The sequence below is a fragment of the Lycorma delicatula genome, chromosome 8 (assembly GCF_047948215.1).
Source record: "Lycorma delicatula isolate Av1 chromosome 8, ASM4794821v1, whole genome shotgun sequence".
Classification (NCBI taxonomy): domain Eukaryota; kingdom Metazoa; phylum Arthropoda; class Insecta; order Hemiptera; family Fulgoridae; genus Lycorma; species Lycorma delicatula.
The window spans coordinates 97657823-97684863 of NC_134462.1; the positions used below are offsets into that span (position 1 = coordinate 97657823).

At 27.7% G+C, this 27041-nt stretch overlaps 1 protein-coding gene across 4 annotated transcripts in view; it reads right to left on the bottom strand.

The window, feature by feature from the left end:
- Positions 1-3450: 3450 nt before the first annotated feature.
- Mical (Molecule interacting with CasL) overlaps positions 3451-27041 on the bottom strand; it is a 202818-nt gene continuing 179227 nt past the window's right edge. For all 4 annotated transcript variants that reach the window (XM_075374228.1, XM_075374225.1, XM_075374227.1 and 1 more), the window contains 2 exons: positions 20013-20127; positions 3451-5159 (listed from right to left, as the gene is read on the bottom strand). In XM_075374228.1, coding sequence (XP_075230343.1) covers positions 5069-5159; positions 20013-20127 — 206 coding nt within the window. In that variant the 3' untranslated portion in view covers positions 3451-5068. The remainder of the gene's footprint in view (positions 5160-20012; positions 20128-27041) is intronic.

The following is a 27041-nucleotide window of genomic DNA, read 5'->3' on the forward strand; positions in this document are numbered from 1 at the left end:
AATAAGCAAGAACTGATCATCTACTGTTAGGATCAAACCTTCATCTCAACCAACGTGATGAACTGATCAACTGATCTCCAAGAGGTCAAGCCCAGCAGTTTCTATGAAATATCTCACTCTTGACATCACATTCTAAACATGTAGGTGACTGCTGGCAGCTACTGCCAACTGTCATGACAGGCAGTTTCAGCGAGTACCTTAAGGTTATTTATTTATTGCACAGTAAATGTTTATTTTCATGTATATAAATCAGTTTTTTCTTTAATGCTTTTAATCATCATTAATATGACTATTAACATCAGTAAGTCAGTTTATTTAAAACCAACATAATAATAATTGTTTTTAATTAAAGATGTAATGTTGAAATACAATTATTAATTATATTTATCAGTGACAGATAAAATACCCTAAAATAATTCCTGCATTTAACTATTAATAAGTACGTGCCTTGTTATACTTCAGAAATTTGTTGTATCCACTGTAAATGAAATAATGGTGAAGGATGAAGAGGGTAGTTGGTGGTACAGATACTCATTTAGTATGAGTAGTGTTTACAGTCGCACAATACACTGCAATGCAATGCTATTTAATCACTACATACTTAATGGTTTTTTTTTTTAATAAAAATATCTCGTACATATGTAGGGTTCCCAGACACGATACTTTTTTAAAATAAATTTTCTGTGTAAAACTAAGCGATGATACAATACAAATATATTAAATTATATATATTCCTTTTTCTGTATTACTAATCATAAAACCAGCATTTTGTTATTAATACTTGATTCAATTAGATTAATGTAAATCAATGAAATTTGTGTATTTATAAATTTATATAATATATTGGTATGATTTCAAAACTGATAAGAACTTACATTAATGAATGGAGTGCTTTTCAGATTACCACCTCTTATAATATTCAAAAACTTTTATAAAAATTTATGAGTGCAACGGCAATTGGGTACCCCATTAGCCTGAATCTATCTATAGTAATATAGTCATGGAGGCAACCTTTTAGGATTACAGCTTCTTCTTAAGAGCCAAGGGGATGAACCTCCTTTATGCACATATGCAGAATAATGCATCAAATGTGTTTTTTAAGAACATTTACAATGTTCATACAGTACAAATTTAATTTATAGTATTCCTGTGTAATAGTTACGAAATTTCCTTCAATGAATTAACCATTTTTTCAAAGCACAGAGGTTTTTTTTACAAAGAGTAATCTTACTATTGCCAATCTATTTAGTTTATTTTTTGTTTGATTAAACTACACACAAGTTTTGAAGTTTGTACGTAGAATATGGAATTTTGAATGATATTGAATGAATAATAATGGATTATTTTCTTATTTAAAATTAGAATTCTGAAATAAATTCGGGTTCTATCTATGAATAGTATTATACTGAAAAGGATGTTTTATTTTGTTTTTTCCTAAGTAGAAATTTTATGTGAATAATAAACTAATTTTTAATATATTTACAAGTTAAAACATTTATCAAGCTTTACTAAATATGGTTATTTCTTTTCGATCAACTAAGTATTTTGATCTTTTCGATCAAAGTGTTTATGCAGGTAAACTTTTTTTACTAGACATTAAAAAAAAGCATTTTTAATAAACAATTTGTGAAATTTTTAATCAGCAATGGGAGAGTATGGGTCTATCATAATTTTTATTTAGGTGGATTCAAATTGTATCATAATATTAATACCTCAAATGATTGTATTTGATACAGCCTTAATTGAAATAATTAACCCCTTCACTTTAATTAACCCCTACCAGTCTTTGACAGAATATAATGATGTAGTTAATGTGGACCAATTAGGACGTCGGAATGTTCCGACGTCAACTTTTTGTCTATTATAATTTGTTCTCTGTCATAATATTCCATCGTTTTACAAAGTTGTTTATTAGTAGTATTCTGAAATGAAAGATAAGTTGTTACTTTAATACAAGTGTAAAGTGAAGGATTTTCAGTGTACTTGATCGTAATCAACTGACCTGATCTAATCAGCATATAAGTGTAATATAATAGGTAAATATTTTGTGTGTAGGTAAGATTATAAAACTAATTGTGTGTGTGTGTGTGTAATAAAATATGTTGTGTATGCAAAAAAATTGTTTTTAGATTACATATTAGATTATTATTAGTCAAAATACAGTCAAAAAAAGAGCAAGATAAAATTCATTTCTGTAAAAAAAAGGACCGGTAAGGGGTTAAACAGCTTACAAAAGTTTGCAGTCAATATATTAATGATATATTACAGGTATTCAGAAAAGAAATGACGTGAATTATATTTATTATTTTAAATGAAATTATTTTAATATTACTTATATTTTCATTATCACTGGCTGATATTAATGCAATACACAAAGTATAGGCAAAGAAACAACATTACTGGAAGATGGAAGCACCACATATTATATGTCATCACAGTAAATCAAAGATTAAAAAAATTGAAATCTAAAATGTAAACAACCTTAGTTACATCAATTAGAAAAACTCTTAATATCTTAGCAAATTAGTTCAGTTCTGGGAGTTACACTCTTAGTGTAACTCCCAGAAGAGAGAGAGAGAGAATGGCTATACTGAACAAAGGAGCTCACACAAGTTTGAATGGTACATAATTTTTTTTAAATTTTATTTAAAATGCACTTGAGGATAATACAGTTTTTTAATTTTCTATACATTACAATATTATTTTAGAGAAGGTGAGTGAACAAAAATTTATTCTCAAACATTTTTCAGTGATCAAACTCATTAAATGTTATATCAAAATACATTATACCACAAAATGGCTATGAGTTATTAAACATAAAAATAAAATTTTCATAATAACTGACTGGAAAAAGTGATATTTATGATAAATTAACTCAAATAACTAATAACAAATTTTCAAAATGGTTAAACAAAAATTTTCACGAGACAAGCATAAAAGAAGACATCCAGGTTCATAGAACATTTAGAATACCCTCTAAATTTTCTTGTTTGGTAAACCAAACAAGAATATTTCATTTTTATTTTATAAAAAAAAACTCAAAAAATGAAAAAATTACATTAGCAAATATCTGAAAATCAAAAACTACATGTTTAACCAAATATAAATACATTCATTCAGAAAAGCTGAATATTGTACTTGCAGCAATACAATCTTATATCAATCCAATGAGGGACATAAAGATTCTGCAAAAAATTATTTTTAAAAAATTTCTAATTTAAAACTAGAAGAATTATACTGTGATAAATTAATGTATGTAGAGTTAAAAGAGAATACATACATACATATATAAAACATAGTTGTAATAAAAAGATAGTTAATAAATTTGCAATTTATTATTTAAAAATACAACATACATTTTTGTAACGATCACTAATAATATATTTCTCCTTGCTAAACAATTCATAAATTTATTTCAAATATCTCCAAAAATTAAAAAAATTCTATAACTTTTATGTAGTACATCAGTTTATTTTATTGAAAAAAAATGTTAAATTAGGTAATTACAATTATCAGCTCGATTATTTAGCATCCGCATGGATGCACAAACATAAGATATAATTAATACACATTCATAATAATACGGTGCACATACATGATAAATCTATTGCTTATTATAGTTCAATTAAAAAATTAAATATTATATACATACGGTTAACTTATTCCTCATCCTACAAAAACAGTACTACTAATCTAAATTGAAAAAATATTTTTCTAATATGTATTAATATAATAGTACTTTTTAAAAAATTTTTTTTAATATTCACATAATACTTTTTTAAATGCATTAATTGTTTTTAATTAAAGTACAAGCATCACTAGTCATTTTGTTAAAAAAAAATCTGACACTAAAATTAAAATTGATCGAATAGGTAAATAAAATATATTCATTTCTAGTTATCTAAATTAATAACAAAATTAAAAACGGTATTTCAATTTAAAACAAAATATAAAAAAAAATTACAATCATACACAACGGATAAATATTACAGTAAATAACAAGAAAAAAAATTGATAAGTGTATATAAATTTTAATAAAAGATTAATTATTTAATGTAAAGTTCACAGAGAAAAATTTACCTTGTGTGAATTAATTAAAAAGAATAATACAATTAACAAAAATAATATCGATAAACATTTTATAAAAGTTAAGGCCCCACGTAATACATTACAATAGGCATATTAAATAATTATTTTTTGTTTCGTGTAATTATATTATAATATGAATTATTAAATACAAAAACAATAGTTATCGATACAATTAATCGGTAGTATATAAAATATTATTTTCTTACATTTTCAAGCGATGATAAAAATATGGAAATAAGATGAAGGTGGTAAGATACAGTGACAACAAATATCAAGAAATAGATTAAAACAAGATCACTTTTAAAAATATTTTCAAATTTTAGAAATATATTTAGAATAACACAGGTGCTGATCGACATACAGTACTAAATTCACAAAATGTTGCACACTTCATACAACTGAAATCGATCAGAAAATTTGTTAAGTCTAAATTCTACTTAAGTTTGTATAATAAAGTTTAGAGATGAATTTATACTTTTTAATTATACCATTAAAAAGCACAAAACTTCATTATTTCAAGTATGGGCAATTACTTACAAAGGAAATCAATTTCATTGTTTCTGAATCGCTGAATGAAACTAAGATTAATATTATAATACGAGCAAAATATTAATTGCAGAAGACTCTTCTTTAAATATAGTATAAAGTTTTCATATTTCTTGTAAATGACCTTAAATTAAAGAGACCATTTAAAAAAAAAGTAATACGTAATGAGATCAGAAAAGTCTGCTGCTACAGGCTTATTATTCTCATCGTATAACAAAATTCTATATTATGGTTAAAACTAAATTAACTGATATATGTAAAACTGTTATAATTTATTTCAATTTTTCTCAAAACTTATAGCTCATTTAAATAATGTTAAAAAACAGTACCGTCATGTAATTAAATAATTTTAATTAAAATTATCATAGTGAAAAGATTATGGAATATATACAGATAGATCATTATAATGCATCAAGAAAAGGTAAAGTATTATTCAAATGTTTGATTCCTTTTTTGTGACTGATGTAAGTCGTAATCCTTTGGCCAACATTTGTGCTTCCAAATCTTTAGCCTCTTCTTTATACCTGTAACAAATAATTACAAATATATATAACTTATGTCAATGTAAATACACACATCTAAGTAAACAGTTCATAAAATGTATTATCACAATAAAGTTTATTTATTCACATTCTATCAACAAAAATGAAGTATCAAAAATAAAAGGAGGTATACTTTTAAAAAAAGGAATTACTCATGGGGCAGAGCTATTAATGTAAAGATTACTGTTAAATTTATTACTGAACATCAATTTTAAATTAATACAGGTGTGCCAATTAAATTTATAATGTTCAAAATTTACAAGTTAAGAAGTGTTTGTATGCGTTTATAGTAGTAAAATTTATTACAATTAACTTCTAATACTTTTGGATTGCATTATCTTACATGTTTGTTATTTTATACCCACAAAATAACAACCTCATTAGGTGATCAGAAAGTTTTTTATTTATGTATTTTCTTAAATGTTCTAAAAATCTTTCTTTAAAGGACTTAGGTATAACGATTTTGTTTTTTTGTAATCATGAATTAATTCTATAAATGTCAATACCATTAAATTTATCTTGTTATCTAATTTTGGTAAAATTTAAGTCTTTTGTTAAATTATTTTTTTAAAATATACTATGTAAAACACTACTGTATACAGTAATTGCTTTATTTGTATTTTTATAAATATAGTTATATTTTTTAAATATCATAATTATATTTTGTAATTTGTTTCTTATTTTTTCAAACATAATATCAACTTTTTTTCTTTTTAATGTATTTTTTTCTTTATAATACCTTTATATAATATCATTAAATCCATATTGGTTTACTATGTATTCAGTTTGTTTTATTTCTTTGCCCAGTTTTGTTTTTTTACTTTGTGTATATATGTATTCTTTGTACATCATTCACTATATGTGAATGGAAGATAATTTTGTTTTTTTATGGATGATACAATTAACACTTGTAATACAATTCATTGTTGTGTTTGATTAGCTATTTAGATGTGTTCGTCATAGGTGATTTTTGTTAATAATTAATCAGAAACCCTAATTACTTCTCCCATAAACTGTTAAGGTAGGAAAAACAAAAAAATACATCCAAATTTAATTATTTAATGTAATGTTTGATAAATCAACATTAGATGACTTGTAGCAACAACAACAAAAAAAATTAATGGACTGGAAAGTTATATTCATTGTAGTTTAAAAGATTTCTTAAATCATTAAAGGGTACTGCAGATCAAAGTTAGGGGTTACTGTGCAATACTGGTTGTTTAATACAAAGGAAAACTGCCGGCTGATATTTACTTATAAGGTATGATAAAGTAACTGATGTATTGCAAACAAAGTTCATATCATATCACAAAGGAAACATCACAAATTACAGTATAATACTTGGCCGCATCAGCCCATTAACTATTATACACAAACAGCCAAAATAAACTAGCAGGATATCTATTCAAATTCAATTCAAGGTAAAATTTGATCAGAACTGCATATTGTTTAATAAGGGCTATTTTTTATAATTTTACAAGGATAAAATTAAACATCAAAAAATTATAAAATAATTCAGTTCTGAACACAATACAGAGCTAACTGGTATTTCAGCCATGATGAAATAATTCAATTCATAAATACAAAAAATTATTCTTGCAGGTGACATTACATTGATATTTATTTTCAAAATAATACCTTGATTTTAGATATGACAAGAGTATCAAAATTACTCATGTTTCCAGAACAGTAATTGCAAAATTATTTAATTCAACTGAAAATTGAATTACAGTAGCTAATTCAGAGTTATCTTAGTTGCTTGTCAAATAATAATAAGCTTATTATTTTTATTATATTATTTGTACTAAGGGCTGAGGAGTACAGGGATACTAAAATTTGTGCTTGCCCTTCCGATTCTTTAGTGGAGATTGGCTTTTTTGAGCAGTTTTCAGTGGAAAGACACAGTGAGATGTGGGTGTTAGACATGAGTATGATTGTTTTAGGTATATACAGAACTCCTGATTGCAGCAATGATATTTTTTGTGAGATTGAATAGGATGATGATAATTTGAGTATATGTAAATCTACAATTATTGATTCCACTCTGTCTGACCATAAGTGTTTGTTATTAAAAGTAAATTTAAGTAAAAATTTTAGTGAGCTAGTTTAGAGATCATTTCGACCAATAACAAGTAAGGGTCTGTATATAACCTTTTAGTTTTGTTTTAGACTTGACTGCCATTTTAGTAATAACAATATTGTACTGAATTCAATATGAAATCTTTTCCTCTATAGGGTAAATCATGCATTTGAATATTTTTAAGGGAATAACAGAACTCAGTCTAATGGTTGGTATACTGATGAATATCCAATATACATATATATATATATAAATATTGTTGATTTTCATCAAATGTGTGACACACTGATTTAACTGAATTGCTGATACATAGATTTAAATGGGAGTATAGAGAATCTCTAAGTGCTACTCAAGTAAAATATAATGATAATCTGAAAAGTAATCAAATAACCCACAAAAGGTTAGGTGGAATTTATAAGAAAAAAGGGACAACCAGAATTTTGCAAAGTTTTTCAATAAACTGACTTGTGATGACTTTAATCAATTTTTGTTGACATACAAAGAAAACTCACTTCTAATTTACTAACTAATACTAAAAAATATTTTAGTTTTTAAGGACAAGTGATGTCACTAAGCCTTCCTTTTCGTTTAATCTATTGGACATTACAGAATTGCTAAATATAATTAATACTTTAAAAAATTGTAATTGCCTGAGTCTTTATGGTTAATAAGTAATATTTAATGTTCTTAATTAATGAATCAACAAGATTATCAGATTTTCCTGATGCACTGAAATTGCCTACGTTCTTCTCTTGTATACAAAGGGTGATGTTGATAACCCTCAAATTACTGAAAAATTTCAATTTTGTCCATTTTGATAAAATTTTTGAAAAACCTTAAAAACTAGAATTGTTTCTTATTTTGAAAATAATAACCTTTTTACTGAAACTCAGTTTGGGTTCAGGCAGAACTTGAGTACCAGTGATCTATTTTGAGTTTTATCAATAAGACCCTTGAATGTTTGGAGAAACATCTTTTTACTATAGCAACGTTTTCGATATTAGTAAAGCTTTTGACTGGGTTCAACATGGCATTTTAATTGAAAACTGAAAAATTAAAATTGTAAAAGTTTACTGAGGGAGCCATAAAATTAATAACTTCTTATTTAAATAACAAGACAACAAGCTGCGAAATTTAATAATGTTCTATCAGATTGTTTATATTTATTTTGTGGTGTACCCCAGGGATCGTACTTGGACCTACATTATATATAATTTTTACAAATGATTTGAATGTAGACCTGGGGTTAAAAAATTCAAATCTGATGACTTTTTCTGATGGTTAAACAAAGATCATGTTCAGAAGCTCTTTAAATGATCCTGTTCATAAAAATGATGAAGTCAATGATATAATAACAGGTTGGTTTTCTGATAACAAATTAGTTCTTAACCAGGAAAAATCAAATGCAGTGATTCTTGCAAACAACTGTAAGTTAAAATTCTTAGGTGTAGTTATTGATCCAACTCTGAACTGGTTACTAATATTGAGTTCATTAATAAATGTATAACTGGTAGTCTTTTCTTGCTTTGTAGTTTAAAGGAGTGTGTAAGTAATGTCACTCTGAGGCTTGCTTACTTTGGATCTATGCCATCCTTGCCTGGGGCCATGCTTCTCATATCACTCTGTTATTTAAAAAACAAAGGAAAGGTGTATGTATAACACCTTTTTTGGCTTTTTGGAAGCCAATTATAAATGTAAATTTGCAGAATTTACTTTGCCTTATATATATATATGTATTTTACTGTCAATAATGTATACTTATGATCACATGATAAATTTATTACAAATCGTGATGTTCATTCTCATAACACCAGAAGTAAGTCTTACATATTAAGTTTAACAGGCTCCCTTGACAAAAAACTTTACTAATTAGTGGGCTCTAAAAGTCTATATATAACAAGATTATGGTAGCATTAAGAGGGTACCCCTAATGGGAATTTAAAAGCAAAATTATGTAAGAATGTGTTTGGCAAACTTTTATTCTTTTGAAGAGTTTTTAGTGTTCAAACAAAATTTTTGTTTAAATTCAAATATAGTGCCATTTCTGTTGCTTCTACTCAATTCTGTTTGTTTGAGTAGTTTGTTTTTGGTTTTGTTTTGTGTTTATTGATAGTACATTCTTAATCTATGGAAATGTCATTCATGTCATTTAAATCGATGGCATCCTGATGAAGGCCAAACTGTTAATCGAGAGATATTATTCAGTCTGTGGGTTCAGAAGATGACTTCCAGTAAACCTCATCAGGGCTAGGTATGGAAGAGGTGGCATGGCAACCAGAATCATCACATGGCGGGATCTTCCCCTACAAAGTTAGGATGTTCTTAGTGTGATTTACTTTATTATGAAATTATTTTATAAACTTACTACTTTTTTTTAGTTTTGTTCTAGTTTCATGAATGATGTTATGATAATTAATGACCTGCATTGGTGACTATGATAAAGAAATAGATACAAAAATACAAAATTAGAGTGTGTTACATTGTCAGATCTAACAATTATCCTTACTTGACTACAATTTATGACAGTTTTAAGTAATACTGCTAGATGCTAGGTAAAAAATACACATGATATAATTAATTTTCTTGTCTAAGAATAAATTTTTGATACTTTCTAAATACTATAAATATTATAATTTTTAATTTAATTATTAATGGACTGAATTAAAAAAAAAAGTTAGTTATACCATTTTATCAGAAGAAATGTTAATCGGTCATGTATCTCACACACGTTTTATTATTTGTTTACTTTATGTAAATCTATTTTAGATTGTTTTAGTATACATTTTAAAGAATTTATCTAACAATTTATTATGAGCATTTCATCCAACTATTGTTTATCCACCATTTTATCATGAAAATGATCAATCAAAAAGTAAAAGCAATCTATCCAATTTAGAATTAATTAGCATAAACATTAAAATTAATCTATGACATATGTTGAAAATATGAAATTTTTTTGGCAAAACATAAATAAAAATTTTGAAGTCCTAATTTTAATTTTATTTAAGAAAAAATTAGTATCTTTGTTAATTATTTAAACAAACTCCTATCCACTAGTTAATACAGTAAAAATTCTTCCAGATAATCTTTTCAGAACTACTAAGCCACTCAGAGGTGTTGTAAATAGTGCTGTTGTTTATCATACCTCTTCATAGAATTTGAATTGTATTATGTTTATTTACTTAATATGATGTTTTTGGTTGGTCAAATTTAAAGTTTATAAATTTTTATTTATAAAGCATGTTGAGTCCATGACTTATGTGCAACACATGTAAAATTTGCATGTTGTGGTTTTTTTATTTTACCACTACAGTACTTCTAGTGGTAGTATGGGGAACATATTGCATCTTGGTTGAATCTACGTGCAATTTATCCAACGTAATATTTAATGCAATTGCTGCAGTTCATAATGTATAATCTGGAGTTTTGGTGTTATCAGTGTTCATTTTGTGATTTTGTTTTAGTTTGATTTTGTGTATTTATTTTATAATTTTGAAAACAATGCAGTAACATAATTATCTAAAAATGTTGGTAATATTGTGAATATTAATTATGTGTTAGTATTATTGTTGGATTTTGGTATTGTGTACTTCACTTTTAATAACTTTTGCATTGTAATTGTATGCAATACGTTGTATATAAATGGAGAGATATACCCATTAACATGTTTTACATTTATTAAATTCTTCAGTTTTTAATTAATAATTAAATTCATAGAATATTATGGAAATTCCCCAATAATTATTACAGTTTGTTGATTCAGCACCCATAAGCAGATGCATCCCTTGTTCACGAGAATGTTACATCATAGGATCACCATAACAGTATTAATTAAAACCCAACAAAATGGCAGACATCTTCATTAATATAAAAAAACAAAAAAAAAAAATCTAAAACAATTCAACAATATATAATTAAAGCACTAAGCTTGAGAAAAACATAAATCTAAACAGTTCAAACATACTATTCGACTACAAATTGGCCTAAACACTTCAAGATCACTTAATTTGAATCCTACAGTAAAATAACAGAACTTTCATTTTCTTTTTTTCAGAAAATCAGAATTTTATAAAATTAAAAAAAAGAAAGAATGTAGAAATCTTGGAGTAACATATGACTAAACTCCTATGTAATAAGGTCAAAGCTGCCCTTATCAAGGTGATTCCTGGTGGACTGAGATCATCCCTGTTTTTCTACTCTTCTGCTTTCCTTTCTCGTAATGCCATTTTCCTTAATACATTTTAATTGTGTGAGCTGCTGCCCTGACCCCAACTGTGTGCCATGAACATCTAGTAATCAACAGGACAACAGCTTCTTCATGTGGCTCAATGGCAACATTCTGCAGGTTTGTTAAGTGAATTTACTTTTTATTCAGAGATGATACAAAGATCCAAACTAGTTGATTAAGTGAAAATTAGATACAATTAGGCCTCTTATTTTCTTTAAGATCTGATTTACATCTTACAGGTGGTACATGTATAAAAAGAAGATGAAAACTGATAATCATTTTAATTAATCAAATGATTATTACAAAAATAAAATATAAAATGAATGAATATTAATTTTAAAATAATTATTTGCTAGATGGAGAATAATATTTTTAGAATATTACAAAAGCCATGATATTACTGAACATCAACCCGGGATGAAAGCATAGCACTTTACTGTCTGGAAACACCAGGTATGGAAAGTACTGAATATTATTCAGAGAATAATATTCTTTATTTACTATAGAAAAAAATATTTTACATACACATTTTTTACACCAAACTGGTAAACTTTCACTTCATTTAATTCATCTTCAAACTACAAAGATACTGAAGATAGAACTATAAAAATAATTTTATGACAACCAGATAAGTTTTTCAGATACAATCAATTTCTGATACACCCAGAAAAAAAATAGGGCAACGAAACACACACAACCATATTTTATTAATATTAAATCACATTTTAATGTATTATTAATGGCACAGAAAATTTTAAACCTGCAATTAAAAAATAACATTTGCATTTAAGATGTACACTAAAACATGCAATTGCTAAAATACTAAACACTGTGTATGTTATACCAAAAATAAATTCTATAAGTTATTTCTATTCTAGAAAAAAAAAGAGCAAATACTAAAAATAATGTAAAAAAATAATCTAATACTTATATAATGCTTACCTAACTTTTATATATACTTGGTTTTTAATAGCATGCCAGCTAATGTGAAAAAAGAAAAAAAATTGTGCAATAGAGTTATAAATTAAATGTGACTTTTTAAAATAATAAAAAAATAAAATGAAAAACATCAAAAGGGTGGGTTAATGAAAACAAAATGACACACCTCTGATCTCTGATCTACGTTGTAGTACTACAAAAATCCACCAATCAAGCATTATTAATTAGTAAAATACAATACAGCAATAATAAATAAATTAATATTAATTAACCAATTAGTTTTTATCAGTAAATTGTAATTGTAATATAATTAATTAATTATATATAATGTTAATCACTACTTAATATAAATAAATAAATATATATGTGTGTGTGTGTGTGTGTGTGTAATTAAGCATTTACAATGGACAGATGTTTTTAAGAGCTAGAATGTCTAAAAATTTGAAGTATTTTACAACTTAAATTGCTTTTCAAAATATAAAATTACTATTCATAAATTAAACAAATTTACACAAAAATTTATTGAATCATAAAACAAATATTAAAGAAGAATGCATATATCTGCTTAATTCTATGATAAGCACAGGGAGTGTCAATTAACATAGCTCACTCCAGCTCTGAATAGCTCAATTAAATGTTTACAAGTTTAGTCAAAGAGAATGCAATTCAGAAACATATTTCATTCCAGGTACAATATTCGATTCAGAAAATTATCTATAAAAGTATTTATTTACCTAATATACACAATTTCAATGTTAACTCTTATTCTAGTGAAACACCGCATACCAAGCAGACTTAATATTTCTGAAAATTCTGCAGGAATATAATTTAGTATAAAAAACCTTATTTTCACATCCATTTTATAATATTTGAATATTGTTTTTCTCTATAGCATATTTATTATTTATTTTGTCATGTCATATCATACATTTTATTTAAACAGCAGGGTTAAGCTGATAACAGATACAGGGGAAGAATACTGTGATGACCAAAACAATTTTATAAATCACATAATTTCATGACCGACCTAACAGGTCTCTGTATCAATCAATATTTTCCAGTTATATAACAGTTAATTTATACATTTATCTTACTATTGCATATCTCGCAAGAGAATTGTTTGTTAAAAGATGTTTGCCACTTCTCATAAGAATAGTATCATAATTTGTGATAATAATTATAAAATTTAGTGTTACTATACATATAAGAGTTTTTAAAATCTAATTTAAATATATTGAAGATTAAATATTTTAAGTGCATAAAAATAAGTTCACAAAATAAATGCAACCTTCAATAAGAATAAAATAAATTTTATTACTAGATCCAAAAAAAATTGTTTCCTTTTAAAAGAGTTAATAATAATTCAGTATTTACCCAATGTTAATGAACATAATTTTGCACATTCCAAGAAATAAAGAAGGTAGATAGCAAATGACAAATGAACACAGATCAAGAAGGATACTAATAATTGAGAACTACACCAATAACAGACTGATATAACAACAAATTAATTGTAAAATACACTGCAAGAGAGAAAAAAATACAATGATTGTGTGGTGAGATTTTGTATAATCAAAAGAAAAAGAATCTTATCTAACATATAAAGTAAAATAAGAAAATTAAACGAAGAATACCAATAAAATGAGTACAAAAGACATGCGAAAAGAAAGTAATTACAAAAATTATATTAAAAAATACTTATTATATTAAAACTCTATTTATTCTTGAATTACATCTCAGAAAATATGAGGACAAGTCAGTAAATGGACAAACTGATGTGGTATAAGTAAATATAGTGAGGAGTTTCTAAAGAGGTAATCAACAGCATGTCCAATTAGCAATTGCTAATGTAGATGAACACTTTTACAACTCAATCTAAAAATCCAATGTTGTTAACTGACTTGATAAATGAAGTCTTTCTAAGATTCTGCATTATATTGTGAAGTTCTGTTGTCACATAAGGCTGCAACTTGAAAAATTCATTAGGCTTTACTGACTAGAGGAGTATTCCTCCTTCTTGACAATGCCAGACTCATATGGCTTTATTAACTCTGGAAAGAATTGATAAAATAGGGTGTTAAAACGTTTTCAAAACCCATCTTATTCCAGTTGACTTTCGTCCATTTGATCTGCCAAAATTTTGCCCGAGTATGGTTAAGACAGCAACGTTAAAGACTCTGCTGTAAAAATCAAAAGTCAAAATCAAAAGACTCTGCTGTAAACTTATGGAGTAAGTTTTAGACCATCGATAAAGTAAAGTGACATGAAAAGTATATAAATGTTGATTGACATTTCACTGTAGTAGTATAGATTCATCTTCACAATCAGTAACTGTAATTTGGTCTAATATCTGACTTACTAAAAATAAATGAGCTATTTACTAACTTTCCCTCATACTTTTATTGTTAAAAATTTATAATTTAGAATAATCACTACAAAATATGAACTACAGAAAATATTATGTACATTATTTGGTTAACGCATGATAAACTATTTACACTAAGTGGATAAATTACTAAAAATATTAGTAATAAAAACTTGTTTAGAAAGTCTTTCTCTATCTTTGATGAATAATTAATTCATTGACTTTAATTTGCAATCGGATATAAATTATACAATTGTAATTAAGGTAGCTAATTAATGAAGTAAAAACTTCACAGATTTCAAAAGCACGACTTCAATCAGTTTAACATCAGTTAACTGCAGAATCTTATTTCAGTCAATACATCAGAAAACTGCTGTAAGACTATGCACTTTGTTTAGGGCATAATTCGGGTAAGACTGTCAAACCAAATTAGATCCCATAAATTTTAGTGTTATAATTTAATTCATTATAATTCGTTTTTATTTTTTTTTACATCATAATAACAAACCATAACAGTGAGAATTCAACATACTCTCTTTTTAAACACATTAGCTGACAAAATATATGTTTTATTAAAAATAGCTGTTTCTAAAACACTTTCGCAATCTCAACATCATATATTACTTACTAATGCTGTGTTTTCTATGGAAATGATGAAAACATTATAGGTTTACTATTTTTATATAATTCACAACACATATACCATTTATTTGAATTATCACAGTGCTCTTTTGAATATAAGTGTTTTATACTATTATAAATCCACTCAAACATACTGATAAAAAATTTATGTAATCAACTGACCAACAAAAAAAATAAATGGCTTGACAAGCGTAAATTTGAGTGAATAAATCAGATCTACTCAATTTGAAATCAAATTATAAAAATAAAGTAAATTATGTATTTTGAATTATTTGTATATAAAATTTTGTATTTAAAAAAACTATGCAAATATTTAAGGAAAAATATATAATTTTCTTGCTGAACATGGGTAAGCATTAACTTTTGGCTATTACTGTTTAAAAATTCTACAATCATTAAAAAAAATAGATAAAACAACAACCCAGAAAAATTGTTTTTTACTTAAGTTTTATAACCTTTATTAATAAACTCCCATATAAATTGGTTTTGAAAATACTATTTTATTATATGAATAAAAATTTTCCGCAATTTTTTAAGTAAATAGCTTCAAAATAACCTTAGTAATTTTCGTTTAAACCGGTTATAGAATACAATCAAGGCGGGTGAAAGAATTTATTCTGAGGGGATATTTAATCAATACTCTTTTACTTAATGGTTTGCATTAACAATTTATTATGTCATCTTTACAAAAACCATATATTAACAGTAACCCACTGAGATGCATACAGTAAATTGATGGGGAAATGCCTGCCACTAATGTATTTTACAAAATTCAAAGTAATTATACATAAAAAAGTATAATTATATCATCTGTTAACAGGGAAATAAATGGTTTTAATTTGAAGAGTTCTAAAACATTAATGAGACCAAAAACATTAACTTTATAATAATATATATATATATATATATATATATATATATATATACACAGGAGTAATAAAATAATAATACTCCATAATTTTTTTAAAATACTAATTTGTTCCTGACAATGATAAAAATTGATATACATAATCTATAATTATTACTAAAAGAGTTATTTACAATCTGTACAAGATTTAGGTAGCAGAGATAAGAACTGAAGATGAAGAAAGGCAAGCTCTGATGAAGAAAGGAGGAAGACAAGGATGTAATCTGACCCAATTGCTTTTCAATTTGTATTTAGCAGAAGCAGCACAGAAATTTGAGAGCAAAGCTCTTGAATGAGAAGAAAAAGGTGTTAGGATTGGCTGATGACAATGTATTTTTGGAAAACAAAAACAAGGAACATATTGAAAGATCGATGAAGTATGGTACATATTAAAGTGGACAGGTGGACAGACACAAGCAAGGATTTTGGCAGAAAAGAAAAGTGGAATTTTCTTAAGTATCAAATATAGATCTAATCACCACAAAGAAATTCTCAAAATATGCTAGCAAATTTACACTAGCAATCATGGCTATAGGAAAAGCAGGAAAATAGTTAGAGACCCTTAAAATTTCAACAAAAAATACATAAAAAAAATGAGTAAATGATCAGACTATACTGAGAGGCTATATAGACATCCAGGATTAGTTTGGCTATGTGTAGAGATAAAAACTACATAAAAATCTTTGTAAGTATAAAGTAGAATTGGGGATACAGGATGCAGTGAATATGTTGAAACTGAATAATTAACACAGAGCAGAAGGAAATAGACAATAACATCAAACCAGTCGAATGGCTGATAATAAAAAAAGATAAGATTAATAAATAAATAATATTTATTAACATTATATTTAGGAAAAGTAATTACAAAATATATTATTAAATTCTACAATTTATTTTTCCTAACTATAGATCAAACTGCTACTTCTAACACCAAACAAATGTGTCAGTTACCATATAATGAAAATGGATGATCTCACCGCTTTAATGAACAGCAAAGAACAGATGAAAACAGAGATTTCATTGAAGACTCAGTTGTATTACAAAAACAACTTATTCTAAGTCAGGAAAATTTCCATAATTTCTAATTCTATTGAAATAATGAGCAAAAACACAATTAACAAAATTAGAAAAAAAAGAAGATTAAAAAAAAAATCATCAATTTTCAAATATTCTCAAAAAGATAACAAAAAGAAAACTGATAAAATTTCATTGACTACTTATCAACTTAATTATTTGTCAAACACTTTCATGACAACTTCTACTTTCAATTACCACATTGTAACACAATATTACCAGAGATATGAAATATATAAAATTTGAAGTCTATTCTTCACACTATGTTCTGATATTGATATCAGAAAATAGAAACAATTTTATTTTAACAAGTTAATAAATTTAACATGCTAAACAGACATTTAAGGTCACAATTCAAATAAAAAACCAAAACAAACTTGAAAAATCTAATATAACTTTTACCAACATATTCACAAATTACGCATACTTTTATGGTTTTAAACCTTTTTTTTGAACTTTTAAAATAATAAGATCAAATAATTATTCTGTAACTTAAAATATTAATCAGACAATAGAATTTGAAGAATTAAAAAAAATAAAAAAACATCTTTGCACATGATCAGGCATATAGAACAATAAAAAACACAAATTGCATTTCAAACAAGTTATCTGGTTTAACTGAGGTATAAATTGAAAATTTCTATTGTAAAAAGAAGTGAAGCAATCTTGTGTGAGCTAACAAAAGGATTAACTGCCAAAATTAATAGTTATTAATTTGGAGTATACCATATCTAATAACAAGGTAGATTTTATCAAACTATTTATATAAAATTATTTACTTTTGAAGAAATTAATATATATAAACTTATGTGCAACATACAAATAAACAATATTAAATTTAAACAAAATTAAAATTTACAAGCATCTGATTATGGCAAAAGCATACAATAAGGAATAAATGTAAGGATGTCTAAAATATTTTTCAACAGGAATGTATCCCTACCACTACGTACTGTATGGTACGTATTAAAGTGGGCAGACACAAGCAAGGATTGCTTTCTGGCAAAGTGAAATTTTTCTTAAGTATCATATACAGATCTAATCACCACAAAGAAACTCTCAAAATATGCTAGCAAATTTACACTAGCAATAATGGCTATAGGAAATGCAGGAAAAAGGATAGAGGCCCTTAAAATTTCAACAAAAAAAAAAATACATAAAAAAATGAATAAATGAGTAAAAGACCAGACTATATTGAGAGGCTATATAATAAGACATCCAGGATTAGTTTGGCTATGTGTAGAGATAAAAACTACATAAGAATCTTTGTTAAAGGATTGGTATCTATACCAATCCTTTACATACTTTTTTGAATACAATATTTTTTTTCTAGACTGAAAATACTGGGCTATTTCATAAATTGACTGACTGACAAGCAATGTTCTGGCCAGCCAGTTGAAGTGTTAACTTCTTGCTTGAAACCCGCATTGACGACATTATTCGTGAATACTGACGTATTACAGTTGAACATATAGCAAAAACAGTTACAGTAAGTGTTAGCATAGTTCATAAGGTTATCAGTAACAAGCTCAAGTACAGCAAAACAATTGCAAGGTGGGTCATGAAAGAGTTAACACAACAACCCAAGGAAACAGACTAAAGTGTGTACAGACTTGAAAGAATGCTATGAAAGGGAATGTTTTTTAAACAAGATTTTAACATGTGATGAAACTTGGGTTCACCAATTTGAACCAGAGTGCAAAACACAAAGCATGGAATGGAAGCACACCAGCTCACCTGTCCGAAAGAAATTCAGAACGCAAGAATCACAGGAAAAGTCATGTTGATACTCATTTGGGATGCTCAAGGTGTCGTCTTTTGTGATTATTTGGAATATCAGCATACAATAAACAGTGTCTACTATTCAGATATGCTGATGAAAAATGTAAAGCCAGCAATGAGAGAAAAACATTGCGGATCTCAAATAAAAGGGATGATATTGCTACACGACAATGCTTATCTTAACACCTCCCAGTTGATCCAAGAAACCATTGAAAAAATGGATTGGGAGATACTACCCACATCCTCTCTACAGTCCAAATTTGGTTCCCTCGGATTTTCATTTGTACATTACAAATTTAAATATATTTAACAAATGTCAATAGTCATGAAAATTATGTTAAACATTTAAAAGATTACTTTAAAATCAATCCTAAGAATAATATAAATTTCACTTTGAAGTCAAATACAAAGCAATAATGACTAATGAATAAAAAAGATATCATCAGTAACAAACCAAAAAAAAAACGTATGTTTAATACCATAAAAATAATGGTAATATACAAAATGCTGGAAAAGTATATTTCTTTAGTAAAAATATGTGTAACAATACAATGCTAATAATAGAATAAAGTTAATCATGAATTAAAAAAAAAACAAATCAAAAACAGCATGCTTAATACTTGTTGGTAAGAAAGGAGACTACAACGAAGGACAGAGCCCAACTCAGGAAAAGAGCATAAAGGAGAATAAATGTAGAAAATGTAGGGGGTGGGATAAACTGATAGTTATCGCTAAATAGATACATTATTGATGCTAATGATAAAGAATTATTGTTATTAGGACGCCAATAAGAAGAAGAAGTCATGCTGAGAAGAGACCTTTGGCGTTCTTCTTCCAGCAGGGCATGCAATGCATCTCTCCGCTCAACTATTTGAAGCATTTCTCTTAATATATGACCCTCTTTGGCAACTTCCTCTGCACTCTTTTCAGTATCTAAACAAACAAAAAAAGAACAGATTAATAATAATTTATAACTTAGTGTATAAAATAATAAAGTCCAGGGAAATTAATTTGACTTTAGTCTTATAGTTAGTAATGAAAATTTGAAATGATAAATTAACTTTATGAGTAAAAAATATTCATCTTTTATCATTTTTAAAGCGTCTCAAACTAAGTTTTTTTTACATAAAAAAAGAGAAAACTGTTTAAGTACTTTCTGCATGCCTAAAATTATGTATATATTTATAAATATTTATGTTTATAATTTTCATTACAATCAATATTTTTTTGAAAATTAAAAAAAAAATATTTACCAGATTGAAACTATTTGAGTTTTATTAGAGTTCAAGAAAAATCCACACAACTTTATGAAATCATGGCAATGAAGGTATGGCAGTAACTTTTTTCATTGCTTCGTTTGATTAATTTCTCAACGATTAACTAAAAGGCAGGAGACTGTTATACACATACGATGACAGGAAATGGAAAATTTTATCATCAATTTAAAGGAAAGGTTAGAATTATTGATTATGTTTCATGTAGGTTATGTAGGGATTACAACAATGATACCCACCATACTGATTAAGTTTGTTTACAGATGAAGAATTTATGAAGAAGTTCGCATTTGAATTTGTCCATAGGGAAATGCATGCAATTAAAGGCAATGTTTATTAATATGGAAAAACATGAAAAAAATTGACATAATTTTTTATAATTAAGAATTATTGCTTAAATTGGAGGCATTATTTAAAGTTACATCTTTGAAACTGATTTGGCAAAAATTTTCACAACTATAAACAAACATTTTTTAATAAGGAAGGATGCTGGGCATAAAAAAATTAGTAGAGAAAAATGGATTCTGTTATTCTGATTTAATTGTTGCCAGTATCAATCAGAAATCTAATTGATACCCTCTTTGAATCCATTCTTTCTACCAAATAGCAATGAAATTAAGATGTTTAATCAGTGTAGGGCCAAGCAGTCTATTATTACAAGCATATCTAATCTCATATTGTAAATTGTTGGGAGCTGTCCTGTACAATTAGCATCCTCTCCAGATTAGACAGATACCTTAACATTATGAGCATATATCACGAAAATCAGTTTACCCCTCTTTACTAACCAGATTTAGTCTCTTGTGTTTCTTTCTATTTATAGAATGAAACAGAAACTCAAGAATGTTGGATAGTCATAACATGTGCAGTACAATACAATTATCTTAGAACAATAAGTAATACATTTGCAGTAAACTTCTTGCCATGAGTAGAGGAAAAATGGGGAGTGGAGCACAATTTCAAGGTCATTCGACGCTGCAGGGTGAGGTGTGGCATGTGTGAACCCACCGGGTTGGTCTAGTGGTTAACCTGTCTTCCCAAATCAGCTGATTTGGAAATCGAGAGTTACAAGTCCTAGTAAAGCCAGTTATTTTAACATAGATTTGAATACTAGATCGTGGATACCGGTGTTCTTTGGTGGTTGGGTTTCAATTAACTACACATCTCAGGAATGGTCGAACTGAGAATGTACAAGACTACACTACTTATCATCCTCACTCATCCTCTGAAGAATTATCTAAACGGTAGTTACCGGAGGCTAAACAGGAAAAAAGATAGAACCCCTTGTGTGAGGCTAGATGAGGCAAGGTGAGCACCTCGTGCGAGGCTATAACAGCGAGTTACTGGGAGGCCCGTGCGAGGTTATAACAGCGACTGAGAGCCCGTGCAAGGTTAAGGCGCTAGGCTTAAGCCTAGCGCAGGCTAAGGTTAAGCCCGTGCAGGCTTCTGTGGCGCTAGCGGTATCCTCTCGACCTTTCATCCGGAAGTCTCAGGTTTGAATCCTGGTAAAATAGTAAAACCTCTTAAAACAAATATTTAATAAAATCTATAACAGCGAGCGAGTGAAAGCTATGATCTTTCGTTCTATAGTAGTCAAGCGAGAGATAACATTATTTATCGGTTCGGCAATTAACTCTATACTATCACATCCTGTTTTTTTTTTAATTATCTGTCACGCGCATTCCGTAAACACTAAGAATTGATACAACGTTTCTCCTCCCACACAAGCAGTTACATGACTAAATATATTAGTTAACAAAGGTTTAACTAATATATTTATTTTAAAATAATACATTGTTAATATTGTTCGTGCTTGTATCTTCAAATAGTTGTTAAAAAGTGTAGTTAAATATTTTCTAGAAGTGACTGATTGCAGCTGGATATTATTAAACAACATCTTAATAAGGTAAGTGTAAAATTAAAAATAATACCATGAATCGACACAATAAATAGTTATTACTTTTCCTTACAAACAGAAAAAAAATTTTTAAATAATTCCAACAACTGACATGATAAATAATTATTCTTTCCTTATAAACAGGAAACAAATGTGAGAACAAAACGTCACAAACATTTCCCCCCCCCCACTCTCGAGCCCACCATCTTACTATCGTTTTAAAAGAAATGAAAATGTCTTACGTAAGCCTATATACAATATATATATATATATATATATATATATATATATATATTACATCCAGATGACTTAGACACATTTGAGAAATTTTAACTATGAAATAACTAACAGGCTAAATATAAGAAAAAATTCCACCCTAACCCAAATAATTTTACACTCCTCCTTACCATTCGTAATTTAATTTGACAGTGAATGGAACCGTCATCAAATTATATAACACGCTTTGGAATGTTCATCCAGTATTGATAATGACTATTACACAATATTATGCATAATTGGATGAAGGTTTAAAGTGTTTGTCAAGCAGTAGTAGAACATGGAAACATCTTCATGATGCTTCTATACAAAACCATGATGTCATGAGTAATGAACAAACGCAGAATATTAATAAACTTGCACAAGAAAACATATCTATCTGAGGGAGGAATTGGCTAATATATGCTACTATACTACTACTAATATATGCTATATATATACTACTTATATATGCGAAAATCAGAAAAAACACGCGTATTTTGTAAACACTAACACACATACACCATTTCTAAGAATTGATACGTTTCCCATCCCACAGTTACATTATTCAAAGGCTACCAGTCAGTCATGCACCAGCTTTCAAAGTGTATGCAGTTCCTTACGTCTACAGACAAAGGTTAACTAATATATTTATTTTCAAGCAATTCCTTGTTATTATTATTCTGCTTGTATCTTTAATAAACTTGCACAAGAAAACATATCTATCTGAGGGAGGAATTGGCTATTGAACTACTTATATATGCGAAAATCGGAAAAAACGCACGTACTTCGTAAACACTCACACACATACACCGTTTCTAAGAATTGATACGTTTCCCATCCCACAGTTACATTCTATTACATTATTCAAAGGCTACCAGTCATATCATGCTCCAGCTTTCAAAGTGTATGCAGTTCCTTACATCTACCGACAAAGGTTAACTAATATATTTATTTTCAAGCAATTCCTTGTTATTATTATTCTGCTTGTATCTTCAAACAGTTGTTAAAAAATGTAGTTAAACAAATATTGTTAAAAATAACTGATTGCAACTGGATTTTATAAACATCATCATCTTAATAAGGTAAATGTTTTGATCATTTATCTCTTGAAAAAACATAAATGTAGAAAGTCTGTAAGCACTAATGGTGAAAAATAATATAATTAATAAATAAATAAGGCAAATAAATATAATTATGTTGTATGTGAATAAGTAAAACAAACCCATGCTTCGCTCAAATTATATAATAACATGTTTTGTAGTCTACACAAACTCAAATATAGGCTACCTCTGCTGCTTCAAGTGGACCACAAAAAAAAAATGAAATAAAATGAATGTGAAACGAATATAAAAGATCATGAAACGAACATAAACCAATGTGATATACACATAAACATACATGAACCATACCTGAACCGACACGAAGCTAACATAACAGTTCATGAAAGGATCATAAATGAACATAAAAAGAAATGAAACAATCCTAATAACACAAACGTAAAACATCTAAATCATTACAAACAAATATATTCAAACATAAAACAAATGTGAAACGATCATGAAACGAACATAAACCAATGTGACACACACAAACTTACATGAACCAACATGATAAAAATATAAACGAACATAAATTCAACATAAACGAACATGAAAAAATGCAAAAACATCGTAAATGAAACAACGTAAACGACCAATCAACAATCATAAAAAAATGAAACAACCATAATTTCAACATTAAAGATCAAACATAAAAATATCTAAATTATGAACAAATATGATTCGAACATAAAACGAATGTGAAACTAACATATAAAATCATGAAACGAACATAAACCAAAGTGATATACATATAAACCTACATGAACCATACTTGAACAGACACGAAACGAACATAAAAGTTCATGAAAGGATCATAAACTAACATGATAAAATAAAACATAAATGAACATAAAAAGAAATAAAACAATCATAATTCGAACATTAACGATCATAACAAAACAAACGTAAAACATCTAAATTATTACAAACAATTATATTTGAACATAAAACGAATGTGAAACAAACATAAAAGATCAAGAAACAAACATAAACCAATGTGACACACATAAACGTACATGAACCATACCTGCATCGACACGAAACAAACATAAAAGTACATAAAAGGTAATAAACTAACACGATAAAAACATAAACCAACATAAACGAACATGAACCAACGAAATGAGCATTCAACAATCATAATTCGAACATTAAAGATCATAACACAAACCATTAAAAATGAACATGAACATTCAACAATCATAAAAAGAAATGAAACAATCATAATTCAAACATTAAAGATCATAACACAAACTTAAAAATATCTAAATCATAAACAAATATAATTCGAACATCAAACGAATGTGAAACAAACATAAACCAATGTGATTTACACATAAACGTACATGAACCATACATAAACCGAAACGAAACTAACATAACAGTCCATGAAAGGATCATAAACTAACATGATAAAAACATAAACAAAATGAAACAATCATAATTCGAACATTAAAGATCATAACAATACAAACATGAAACATCTAAATCATTACAAACAAATATATTTGAACATAAAACGAATGTGAAACGAACATAAATCAATGTGACACACACAAACATACATGAACCAACATTATAAAATATAAACGAACACAAATTCAACATAAAAGAACATGAAGCAAACGTAAAAACATTGTAAACCATTATAAACGAAAATGAACCAATGTAAACGACCAATCAACAATCATAAAAAAAATGAAACAACCATAATTCGAACATTAAAGATCAAACGTAAAAATATCTAAATTATGAACAAATATGATTCGAACATCAAACGAATGTGAAACGAACATAAAAAATCATGGAACAAACATAAACCATTATGATTTGCACATAAACTTACATGAACCGACACGAAACGAACATAAAAGTTCATGAAAGGATCATAAACTAACTTGATAAAAACATAAACGAACATAAATTCAACATTCATTATTACAAATGCCTTTCACCAGAAGTTGTTGTTTCTTCTTACGCCAGTCTCGAATGCAGCTTTCATCTACATCAAATTTTCCTTCCTGCCGCACGATATCCAATTTTTTCAGCCTCTTCTATAACGCGCAGTTTTTTATTTACTGAGATCGTAGACGCTGTCCTTTTGTACTCATTTTAATGCCGTAATTAAAAAAAATCACTGTGTTAAACTTTACAAGATAAAATGCACATAACCAACCACATATACAAACAGTATAATGACTATGGCGAATAGACAAGCCGACGATCGGTAACTAATACTGTAACTGCAGTGCCACTAGAACCGGATGCAGCCTATACAGAATGAATAGTTTTATAAAAATACTGTAACTTCATTGCTATCGATAATATGAACAGGATGTTAATAATTAAGTATGTATTCTGTATAAGCGGCATCCGGTATTGATAAACGAAAGCCTAATGTAATTATATTTATGTGATTGAATTCAGGTACTTCTAAGAAAACATTTACTCTACATTTTAGTATGTTTACTACATTACTCGAACCAATAAATAATGTTATCTCTCGCTTGACTACTATAGAACGGAAGATCATAGCTTTCAGTCGCTCGCTGTTTAGATTTTATTAAATATTTGTTTTAAGAGGTTTTACTATTTTACCAGGATTCAAACCTGAGACTTCTGGATGAAAGGTCAAGAGGATACCGCTAGCGCCACAGAAGCCTTTAACCTCGCACGGGGTTCTCGGTCGCTGTTATAACCTCACACAAGGTGCTCACCTTGCCTCATCTAGCCTCGCAGAAGGGGTTCACACATGCCACACCTCATCCTGCAACATCGAATCACCTTGAAATTGTGCTTAACTCCCTATTATTCCTCTACTGCCATGCCATTCAGCAGTATTGGAATCAAACAATGAAATACCAGAAGGAAGGTAAAATATTACTGTAGCACAAGAATTGTGGGAACTGGAGACAGTACAGGTTTCCTGGTAAGTCAATATAATTGTTGCTTTATATTCTACATAGTAGTTTATATCTCTACTATACAGTAACTGTATCTGACTGAAGTATTAAAATAGTACCTCAAACAGAATTTTTTATACTATTCTCTAAAATGAGGTGTAGCAACGCCTCAAGCTAGATATTCACAGATCAAGATAAAAATGGATCTATAAAAGCCACAGCAAATCACTAATATGTTGAAAATACTTGGTTTACAGACAAATAGAAAGTGACACAAAAAAAATTAAGACAGGTAAAGAATAGAAGCTATTGATGAAATGAGGTGTGATAGGAGAATGTTAAAAATCAGCTGGGTCACTAATATATAAAATAAACAGGTTTTAAGATGAACCAGAGGAATAAAAAGCATGGGGCA